This window comes from Maylandia zebra, linkage group LG23, assembly GCF_041146795.1.
Source record: "Maylandia zebra isolate NMK-2024a linkage group LG23, Mzebra_GT3a, whole genome shotgun sequence".
In the NCBI taxonomy this organism is placed as follows: domain Eukaryota; kingdom Metazoa; phylum Chordata; class Actinopteri; order Cichliformes; family Cichlidae; genus Maylandia; species Maylandia zebra.
The window spans coordinates 22,659,048-22,671,247 of record NC_135188.1 but is presented as its reverse complement, the minus strand read 5'-3'; the positions used below and the strand labels follow the sequence as shown (position 1 = coordinate 22,671,247).

Genomic DNA, 12,200 nt, shown 5'->3' with positions numbered 1-12,200 from the left:
AACCACAGACTTACCTGAACTGCAAGGTTATTCTCCCAACTGGCAACCATAGCCTGACAAAGGGCACCTATTCTGTTCCTTTCCACCTCTAAATGTATTATTGATGGACCCTACTGAAGTAGCTATGTGTTATTTGCAGTTTGAAAATGAAATATTGAAAAAAACCTAAGTCTTTTCCACAATAGATCCCAACCAGCCTCAAGAAGAAGGGAGAGAGATTTAATTTTGAGCATCTAAAGAACCTGAAAGTATGCCAGATCTGACGTGCAAACTCAGATGCTGTCTTCCGCTCATTCTCTGTCTGAAACAACCTGTTTTAGCTCTTTCCTCTTTGAGGCACTTCTTCTGATTGGCTGACACTATTAAAGTGAAAGTTTGACCAGCAGGCAGTTCTGATATGGCAAAAGATGGCCATATCAGGGATACCCACTCTCTGTGACATTAGAAAAAAAGAAGAAGAAAGAAACAGCATCCTAAAGCCTGAGCATTTGGCTCACAGGGATTAGTTGTACAGTCACTGACCTCGTTATTTAAAAGCAACGCAGGTTCACTTTAAAAGTATTTTAGAGGACTGTTCTGCTTCCAGAAAAGTGGACTGTGCCCGACTTTCAGTGCCCTGAAATCTATAGTAGAGTCATGAAGTATTCAGATTTGTTGATTAAAGTTGTGTTATTACCTTTTTCAGTTATTAACTTTACCTAAATAAGTTTAAGACCCCTTAAACAACAAAATCACGAGAGCACACATTGTGTTTAAGGCTCTCAGCTCAGATTCAAGCTGTTTCAAGCAGACTCCAATTTTCTGGCTGTGTTCATCAAAGATTGCTGTGGGATTGGGTCAACATGGACATGCAGGATTATATAACGCTGAAAACCAAACATAACATGTGAGTTCCTGTGGATCGAACGCCCCTGTCCATTCAGATCTATATTTCCTTTGTGCGTTGCCCAAGGCACTGTGATGGTTTGGTGGAAAATGGAAACCACAGAGCAGCATACATCCTCCAGATAAGACTTATCACTGCACATGACAATTAGAACCGTGGTCACAGAGTGACAGAAACATGTTCTTGTACTTTACAGGGATGTGAACACAAGTTAATTCCTGGGAGGACTTTCAGGTCTCTTCTTTGGCTGTTAAAGGGTTTGCATTAGTGCTTGAGCAGCTGTCATTTGCAGGCTGTTCAGCCCCTGGTGTCTGTTCACTCCAGCATGGTCTGCAGATCAGCGAGCAGAAAAGTGACAGCATTAAAGCCAGACGTTTTCATTGTGGCCTGTGCGCTTTTCTTTTGAAGAATTTACACTGGATTGTCGGAGCAGGTCAGTGATTTGAGGATTTTCTGTCTCGGTCTGAATTCAACATAAGGCAGCCAGCTAATCCCATACACTGTGGAAAAAAAGCTGTTTAGAAAAAAATAAATCAGACAAAGCACTCGCAGGCTGACCTTTGGACTCTTAAGTAAAGCTTGTATCGCTAACACACACAAACACACTCACAACACACACACATACACATGTCAGGCTGGAAAGAAACAAGTCATGCTGCTCTGATTAAGCTGTAAAGGAAATGTACATGAATCCAGAACTGAAAAATAAATATATAAGGCAGCAGCTCTCAAAAGGGTGAAAAATATGGAGCGCAACAAAAGTCTTTCTGGAACAAACTCTCAATGCTTGGCAACCATCTTGGTAACACCTCTTGGCAATTATTTTGAAGCCTCTATATCAGTGGTTCCCGATCTTTTTTTGCTAGCCCCCCCTTTGTTTTACAAGAAAATCTTCATGATGTTGCGATGCTTCAACCTCTGCATTTGTGTGGGAGCCGTGTCAAAAAACCTGTCCATTATGCTAGCAGTGTTGTTAACTTGTACACAACTTTGGTGACAATGTAGGATCAAGTGAAGAAGGCCCTGGTAACACAGGCCTACAGACTGGTCCAGGATCAACTCATAATCATGGTTGCTAGGTAAAATGTCATTCCTGGGCCGGTTAGCAAGAAACTTCTTGAGATTGCTGATCAGCTGAAACACAAACTGGAAATACAGACTTCAAAGTAAAAGCTGAGTCTTTTGAAACGTGTTTGATAAAACATTCATTATGGGCGTTCTCTGTTTCCAGTTTCCTACTGCTACTTTTTGAGTTTTACTACTGCTTGATGATTAGTAAGCAGTAAGTAAGTGTTTGCACACAAGTCGGCATCTTCCTTGTAAATTAGTGGCAAACTCAGCACCTCTTTGCAAGACGATTTTACCTAACGACAGGCAGCAGCCTTCAGCAAACACCCACCGACTGATTGGGAAAGACACATTTTTCCTTCATCACCATTGGTTGTATAGCACCCAATATGGAAGACTTTTCCCTAAAAGTCTCAGCTTTTTAAGCTGTTGCAGGATTTTCCTCTCTTTAATTAGAGGGATATATCAGAGCTTCTGTGTGGATATATCACTGAAACAGTGAAGAGCAACCTGACTTTGAACTTATTATGCACTTGTTATAAAAATCAAGAGATGCACGATTGGCTGAAAACACACCAAAATGTGGTTTGTGCCAGGGGATGTGATGTCACTTGTGGCGTGAACCACCGACCACGAGGGCAACAGCAGCGGGTAGGACGAAGGCTTTACTTTCTCTGAGGTTTTAACTAAAACCATCACCAACAGGGGGCAGAATTTCACCAGTGTGTGGTCAGTAGATGCCCGCCTAATACAGCCCCCCCCCCCCCCTACCACCCACACTACCACACTACCACCCACCTCCTTTGTTGGGCTTTTGTTGCTCTTTAAAAGTCATCAAGCTTTTGAGCCTTTGTCAGGTTTGATAAACTGGATGGCACAGTGATACATAAACTTGTGCTCCCTTCTTTAAAGTCACTACACGTTTGTTTAGCCCATATTTTACTGCTTGTGTGTTTGGATGTAATTAGAAACTTAATTTTTAAAGGTCAGCGCCTCGCCTGTGGGGAGCGCAGCGCCGTGACGAAGCAGCAGCAGATGCAGTAGCCCTATTCTTTTAAAGTAGGAGATAAGGTTTAATTTAATGGCTTTTTGAATGTCTGCTGCAGCCCGTGACCACTTTTATAAGCTCACAATCACAGGTTTGCACAGACACAGCAGCATGGAAACATTTAATTGTTTTTTTGTGTCTCACTGGCTGCATACCTGCATGTCATCAGAATGAGAGGATGAGAAACACATAGCAACTTGCCATGCAAGGAGAGTTATCTTTTTCAGTCTTCATGACAATGCCAGGTCGGGGTCAGGTGACCGTGGAGTCAGCACTCCTTTGATCTTGTTTGGTCTTCAAAGCTTTGAGGCGTGTTTGGGCTCATTATCCCAGTGCATTTTGAATCCTTCACAGAGATGCAAACCAGAGGAATAACAGAGTCTATTTGACTTTAATCTTCCCACCAGCATGTTTCACTCTGCATTTGATCCCCTTAAGACTGGGTGAGTAATCGGGTCTTTAATTTCACTAACAATTTCTAATGAAACTGAAAGCGAGATAATCAGGATTAAAAAATATATATTCTTTTTTAACCACAAAGCTCTCAAAACTATCAAAATTAGCCTGCCAAAGACTCCAATCTTTCCCACTGGACAGCTTTGGAAAATGTGAAAAAAGACATAAATTTTAGACTTTTAACTGTATTTTGATACAAATTACAGCTTGTCCTGCTCACCCACAGTCATTCATACTACAGTAATAAAAGTAAGAGACAAACAAGCAAGTGACAGGAAAGTTCTGATTTATTGTAACATGGATGTCTAGGCAGTGAGCTACAACAAGTCTTTCAATAATTTTTCACGTCTTACAATTTAAGCCCAAAGAGCCGCGCTGACACATTTATTTAATTTCCTACAGCAGCTTTTCATTATCAGATCGTAAAACTGAGGCATACTGTTGAAATTGCACTTGTTTTTCGACTGCCAAGATATCTCAGGGATTGCAGTTTAACTACTTTACACTGACAGAAAGGGGAGTTTCACCAGTTAGGATCAAAGTGCGCTGCATATGGATCCCAATGTAAAATGAGTTTGACATCCCTGATCTAGAAGAAAGTTTCTGTATGCAAACCTGTTACATACGGTTCTCCAGGAGTGGAGCATTGCCATAGGTGATGGTTGTCAACTTTTCACGGTGCTCCCTTTGTTTCTCCTGCTGCTACCTGAGTCTCTAGTTGTGCCCTACAGTAAAGGCCCCTTCAGAGTCAAAAACACCTGTTAGCCTGACCTTTTTATCCCCATCCACCTTCGTTTTTCTTTAATTCATCATTCAAATTATACCTGAATTTCATGCAAATTCCCAGAAAGGATGTGTTTTTAAATGCATCAACCTTATTAAATTATTATGCCAAATAAAATGATGTTAAACTGAAGATAAAAATGTTCAGATAATTATAATTATGATCTTTACGATAAGCCAGCAGACCTCTTGTGTTATTATTCTCTTTCTCTTTATTGCCTCTGACTGGGATTTAGTCAAGTACAGTGAATATTAGTTGAGTGAATTATGTCAAAAGGAATTTTTTTCTCCATAGTTCACTGTGAAATGCCGGTTCATGATATTTAGCCTTGTTTTCCCTTTTGGGAAAACTTTCAGAGAAGCCCCTCGTCCTCAGAATCTGCTAATAGGTGCTCACTTTTTACTATTCACTGTTCTCTCTCTATTTATTTCCATCTTTACTAAGGTATGACAAAAAATAACTAAAGAAAGGAAATGATACCTGACTTCAGTGTGTATACATACACACACATGTGGAGCGTATATCTTTCTACACATCCCTGTAACACGTATAACCAGAGCAACAAATGAAGCAGTTTCATCCTACAAATTGAGCATAAAGTTCAGAATGTCAACAGAGTGACGCTCAACCTTAATCCTCTTCAGATCAGCTGATCTCAGTGCCTGCCCACATCAGCTGATTTCTCGTCAACACATCCCATTGGTAAATCTCACACAGGGAATACTATTCAAGCTGCTTTTGTCACAGTCCCATGGTTCAGTGCTGTTTGTCACTTTTGAATTCCCTTTTTGTTTTTAGTAGTGCTTTGGACACGTTACATTTCAGTTTTTTTGTAGTATTTAGAGAAATTCTGATTCAGTGTTTAATTAATAAAATAATAGATAAAAGCTTATTAAATGATCTACAGCTGGGCTCTAACATCTTTGCCTGAGACAAATTGGGTATTAGGAAGAATTCAATGATGAGTGGACCAGCAGCTCCTTTAGTTTTTAGCACCTGCAGCCCGAGGGAATGACTGCTTTCACTGCCTGGGATCACACCGCTCAATATGTGTGAGTGCAAACAAGCAAAGTTACTTTAGAGGGCTGACTCACAGCTCTGCTCTGAGCTGGTGTCCTGTTTCGTGCATGTGTTTCACTGCAGTTGTTTGTGCAGTATGAAGATTGCAGTGCTTGGAAATGGAAATATCAAGTTCGATATGATAAGAAGGCAAAGACGGAGAGGAAGACGTGGCACATGCTCTTCTCTGATTTCCTCTTCCTATTTTGCTGCCATGCTGCTGATCACCTGTTTGCATATCGGTGCCTGCTCCACCTGCATTTACACCTGATGGTCTTAAATGACAGACTCTCAAGCTTTGTTCTTTACCTTGAAATGAGGCTTTACTCTGCAGGTATTTTGGGGTAGTTTAGGGGGAAAATTAATGCAGGTTTAGGGTTATAATAGTTAACCTTCAGATTTTTATATAAGTCACACTTATCTGCTCTCTTTCTGTGTCTGTAGCCCTGGTCCAGAGGAGAGAATATGTAGAAGTGCATAGAGGTTAACATGAATATGTCTCATTTAAGGTCATCTTTTCCTGTTCTTGTTGGCCGAGCTTCATGAAATTTGGCATAAAGTGTCCTTAAAAATGTAGGTGAGTGGAGAACAAAAGAATTATATACAGCAGATGGGCAGTATCTGAAAGTCATGTCCTCAAAAAACAGGAAAAAATCCAGCAAAGACCTGACGCAGGACCTGAGAGATGCATCTGGGTTTTCAGTTGATCATCTAGTATTCATTGAAGCCTTATCTGAAGTGGTCTCAGTGGAAGAGTGGCTGTCAAGAAGCCATTCTTAATGAAGGGAGACAGGGAGAAAAGGCTGAGGTATTAAAATTGAACAAGAACTGCACTGTAAATCAGTGGCAACAGGTCTGATGAAGTGATGAATTCAGATTTGAAGTTTTTTGGCGTAAATCATTGTCAGTATGTAGGGAGAAGTTCAGGAAAGAAGTACAGTGAGTGTCTACAGCCATCAGTAAAACACGGTGGAGGCTCTGTCATGGTTTGTAGTTAAACAAATGGTTGAATTAAGAACACAGAGATGTACCATCACATCTTGATTCACCATGCAAAACCACCTGATTAGGAATGGCTTCATTTTTTAGCATGACATGGATCCCAAACACTGCCAATGCAGTAAAATCATACCTGGATAGAAAAAGTCAAACTCTGTTTTGATTTTATATACATTATTTCCATGTATGCATGTATGTTTCGGTAAATCACAGGATCCATTTTTCTTGCTCAAGACTTTTTGCACAGTATCGTACTATATATATTGACATCACCATGGGAGTCTACAGAACCTAGAGTTTCACAGACTTCCATATTAAAATGTTCCACTTTTAAGGTAAATTGAACATGTTTACAGTCTGTTTTTTGTTTTTCTTGTTTTTACAATGTGAAATTCTTTTCAACAAATTTACAGGTTTTGCACTTTTATAAAAATCAATCGTTTTCTGTAATTTGGGACACTTCAAATAGCAGGTTCAGTGCAGGTTCAGTTCAATAGCCATCCACTGGGTTTTGTCTCTGCTAATTGGCATTACTTAACTTATCTTCTCAACCATGTCTGTGCTGTTGGTTCCTTTTGGACCATGTTAACAATTAATATGACATGCTCTGTGCTTGGTTGAGGTTAATTATACTAACAGACAATCGCAGAAGAAGCTTTTGCTCCATTTTAGCTGTTGCACGCATTAGAAAGGACTTGGGATTGACTTTACTCACCACACATTGTTGACCACAATTTGTTATGATGCTTCCTTTGAATTACTACAAAAATATTTCACTTACTGACCTAGAATTTCACTCCTTTATTCTCTAGCACAAATTTCTAGCTGCTGGTGCATTTGGAACAGTCTAAAAGTACAAAGGTTCAGAATTCAAATAGTGTGACCCATGTTATGAAACAAGCATTCCAGCAACTACACCTCCTGTTTGGCACTAACTTGTCGAACCACTATAATCGTGTTTCGCACCACCAGACATCTCTCACTCGCAGCTGCCCAGTTGTGATCTCATCACATCTGTTGAGATGTATATTAATGTCAGAGGGTGAGCTAACGACTTAACTTCCTAAATTGATAAATAGTGTTTTGGTGTCTATTTTTTACAACAGAACCAAGATAATCTGATTTCAATTCCCCCTGTCCAGAAAACTTTTTAAATGTATAACTGGATCATAACTACCACATGAGTGGTCATTAAACCAATCATGCGCAGAGCCTCCACATGCTCTTGCGCTGAATTCCTCAGAAACATAATTAGATTTCATCTTTTAAGGTCAACAGCATGTTCTGGGGAAAATACACAATTATTTTTTCCTTAAATATGATAACAGTGGTCATATTATGCACTCGACTCCACAGTCCATGAGTTTGTCTCGTGTTGCAGAGTCTTTCTCTCAACTTACGAATAGTAAATTAACTATTAGATGTAGAGTGATTTCCTTCTCTCAGAGACACATGTTTGTTTGTTTTACTACAATCCACATTCACGGCGTCTTACTCTCTAACTTTTAAGGCCTGTATCTATCACGCAGGGCGACTAACTCTGCCTCGTCTCCGCTAATTGGCATTACTTAACTTATCTTCTCAATCGTGTTTGCGCCATTGGTGCCTTTTGGAGCATTTTAATGCAATTACCCAACAATTAATATTGCCGGAGGAGCTGCAGATCAAACCACAAAGCTCCTGATTAGCCATGGCCTAGAGATGGGAGCCTTAGCCATGCATTTTACAATTGTGATTTTAAAAAAACCCAACAAAAAAACCCCAACACATTTAACCACCTGTGGCATTGATTTCCATTAAATAAGGCATACATGAAATACAGACAAAGCAATAATTTTTCATTTTCAGCAATGCTGTACTCTACTACATGCTACATAAAGTTCATAAAAAACTTTATGTAGCATCAAACATTAGCGTATTTAAATTTGGCCAATCCCCCGGTCAAGGACCCCATCAGGTTACTTCTGCCCAAAGTAACCTGATGCTTATAACAGAGATAGCACCTTTTATAGATGAACTTTAGCTGTAAGTGATTACGTGTTGCAACTGCAGTCTCCCATCAACAACTTAATTAATGTTTCCTACATAAGGCTGCTGAGTAGAAAATTATTATTATTGATGGTACTGAAAAGAAGAGACAGCGTAGTGACTGACATTGATTTTACCCAACGACAGCAGTTGAGTGACAGCTTTGCCAGGGATACAGCAAGACCACTTAGACAAACCTGCATTACAGCCAGTGGGGAACTGCCTTAGAACTGTACTGTTGAACTGTATTGTTTCTAACAGCCAGCAAAGGGGGAATTACCTGGTTTCAAAAAGAAGTCAGATTGTGCAGAAGTTTCTCATAATTTATGCCTTATTTCCTGATAATGATGATGATCTATATTTGTTACACTTACATGTTTCAGTTCATCAAACAAATTTTTATTTTGGAAAAGATAAGCCAAGTAAATATAAACTGTAGTTTTTAAACGATGATTTGATTTATTAACGGAGGAAAAAAAGCAATCTTAACGTATCTGTTTAAGGTCATGCCAAAGTCTCTCAATTGGATTTAAGTCCAGACCCACTCATGTGTTTTGGGTCATTGTGCTGCTGCATAACCCAACTGCACGATGGTCAGATGTAAACTCATTCAGGATTTTCTGATAGAAAGCAGAATTCATGGGTCAATCAATTACAGCAAGTCACCCTGAAGCAGCAAAGCAGCCCCAGACCATCACACTACCACCACCATGTTTGACTGTTGCAATGATGTTCTTTTTATGAAATGCTGCTAGTTTTATGCAGATGTAACGGGACTCAAACCTTCCAAAAACTTCAGATTTTGTTTCATCGCTCCACAGAATATTTTCCCAAACGTCTCGGGGATCATCAAGATTTTAGTGGCAAATGTGAGATGAGCCTTTGTGATAATTTTGGTCAGCATTGAACTCCAATACTGACTGATGTTTACTGGTAGGGTCGTCTCCATATCTTTGAAAAACATCAGGTTTTGCAGTGAATTTAGGGCCCAGATATCCAAGTTCTGTAATAGAGTTGGATATTCTCTAAGGGCACATTAGCAGTCAATGGCACATTGTAACTTATAATAATCTATTTTCACTTGAAACCGGTGTCTACTTTGAGGCACAAAGCAGCAGCATCAAAGAGCTTTTCTGTAGTTCAGGAGCATGAATGAAGAGCAGTGGGCATTCCTCAGTTTGTGCAGGACCTCTAAGGCTAAACCCCAAACAGTGAGCCAGAAAAAGACCAGTTCAGAGAGTCACATGCATTGAGCTCATTTGGCACATTTCCCTCAGGCTTTTAGATGTTTTCTGCGTGACAGGAAGCTGTAAGTTAGCTAATTGCTCAGCAGTAATAAGATGAAGATCGAAAGAAATCTGCTCTAGTCATAAAAAAAAAGATCCATGTGACTGATTAGCTCACAGTGGATGTGAGGATTCTCTTTTCCGTCACGTTTTTTCATTGAAACTGAAATGATGCTTGTTTTTCAGTGGTAATTATAGTTCACTAGTGTGTAGTGGCAGACAGGGCAGAGACGCTGAGTCAAAAGATGTAATATTTTTTTTGGAAAGTCTCAGAGCTCATCTAGCAGCTATAAATCGACGCTCAAAAGAAAACCAAGCACAGAACAAAAAGATACAAGATGGTCACAGAGAGAAGTGATATAAACTCACCACAACAAGATAAAACAATTTCACAGGAACATAAAATAACCACAAATAGTTGTTAGAGGACACTTTGTAGCAACTACAAAAATGACCACAGATGAATTGAAAAACACACAAAGAGGCACAAAATGACTTCAGAAAAATGTGAAATAACCACAAGTAAGTGGAAGGAGACCACAGAGACACCAAATTACTCTAGAGGGATACATATCAGGCAAAAGGCGCAAAGGAGCTACAGAGAGACTCCCAGTGATATCAACTGACCACAACATGAAAATAAGATTAAAGAAACATTTTCAAAAAGACACTGAATAGACATAAAATGACAGCACTGAAATACAAAATGACTATAAAAATGCCAAAGACACAGAGATACAAAAGAAAATTCAGTGATATATAAAACAACCACAATTAAATGGCAAAAGACCACAAAGAGTAAAAATTAAAGCAAACCAGCCACACAAAGTTGCAAAAGAGACACAAAATAACCGCAGAGAGACTTAAAGTGATATAAACTGACACAGCAATGCAAAAAATATTCTAGATTTTTTAAAAAGACACACAAGCGACACAAATATCTGCACAAAAATGCAAAACAATCACAAAAACTCATAAAGAAAAATGTTAACTGAAGTTCTAAGGAGGTGGTGCTTTTAAACCCTAGCCAGCAAACCAACTGAACTGCCTCAAAATAAAAACACAAAGAGCTTATTTTATCACAAGTGTTAGCCCTTTAAATCCCTAAATACAGAGCATGGGGTATGATAAACATAAACATAAAATCTGAAGTGCAGTCTGAAGCTTTTAAAAACAAGTGTTTGGCTTTTTTTTTAGGTCAGATGTTTGGTGAGGGACGCCGAAGGATTAGAAACCGAGACTTTTTTGTGCTTTTTGAGGTGGTTGCGCCTTGTGGCGTGTCAGGGTGAGCCGAGGCTGCCAGATAAAACCCAACAAGGCCTCGCAGTAATCCTGTGAGATCAAGGCGGGGATTATTCGCTGTGATTGTTGTCTTAGAGCTGGAGGATGGAGCTGAGCTGCTGCTATTGTTGCTGCTTGCATGTCAGTTCTGTCATCTTTGCCTTCATAAGACCAGACTTTAAAGGCCCTAAGCCCCCGTGTGGCTTCATTAATGTCACACAGGCTTCACGCAGTCATGATGAGGGAGGCTGACAGATTTATTTATACTGTTTTCTCCTGTTGTTTCATGTCTCCTGTTGCTAATGTAGGTTCATGCCCATACAGTTGTCAGCAACAGGACGGCCCAGAAATTCAGTCCAAGCTTAAAGCAATAATCAGCTACATGTAAGGGTCAGCTATGAGCAGTAAAAGAAAGGCAGAGGGAGGTGGATAACATGGAAAGAAGGAAGGCACGCTTGAACGTGACAGGTAAAAGGATTTAAACAAAGTAATAAAAAGAAATAAGGAGATGGGGTGAAAGCAAATGAAGTAAAAGTACATAAGGGCAGATGAACAGGAGAAGTAAACAGTGTAAACAATATAGGTGTAAGAAGGAAGGTAAGAAAAAAACACAGAGAAAAGAAATGGATCCAAAAGATCAGAATAAAATTAGGGACACTAGGAAAAAGCAAAGAACAAACTAAGATTAAAATATGGATATATGGTATGAAGGGAAAATATAAAGTAGGCATTAATGAAATGAGAAAAACACGATATGAAAGGAGCAAAAGGAGACATGGAGTGTAAATCTGGAACGTGTTTGGAAAATGAAGAAGAAAAACATGACAAAGAAAAAAACTAAAGAAAGAAAAGTTAAAATGGATGAAAGACAAACAAGTAGTGGCAGAAGTAGTAGAGGTGATGACCTCAGACTCCTGGGTGAAAGCCTCATGTAGGCCTAATGCCACTGCATCCACCTGCTGAGGGGAACTTCGTGGTTTTTTCTACAATTTGCAAAGAGAAATAAACTTCACAGTCAGTGCAGGTAATCAGAAATTAAGAGGCTTGTAGTTGTTTGACAGGTAACTGTAACTTCTGAAATATTGTCGGTGGCCAGGCCAGGAACCACATTTAGACCCTGCAAAGTTCCCGAGCTCCTGGAAAAATCTGTTTATGGTCACTTTAGCTGATTCTAGGAAGCTGCAGCTGAGTAGTCCTCAATAGTTCCTGAGTGCCAAGAAAATCCAGCATTCATTCAGCTTATTAGTGACTTTAGACTACAAGCATTTGGTTTTCCTACTGAAGACCCTCATTCTCAATAGAAAG

The 12,200-nt window shown here is 39.5% G+C and overlaps 1 protein-coding gene across 2 annotated transcripts in view; it reads left to right on the top strand.

Moving 5' to 3' along the window:
• crfa4 (cytokine receptor family, class I receptor 4) overlaps positions 1 to 12,200 on the top strand; it is a 63,949-nt gene that overhangs the window by 11,246 nt on the left and 40,503 nt on the right. Inside the window, exon 1 of one of the 2 annotated variants that reach the window (XM_004562538.6) lies at positions 5,031 to 5,294. The exons of the other annotated variant lie outside the window; for it this stretch is intronic. Coding sequence (XP_004562595.2) covers positions 5,254 to 5,294 — 41 coding nt within the window. The 5' untranslated portion in view covers positions 5,031 to 5,253. Of the gene's footprint in view, positions 1 to 5,030; positions 5,295 to 12,200 lie in introns of those variants that run through there. 2 annotated transcript variants of the gene reach the window in all.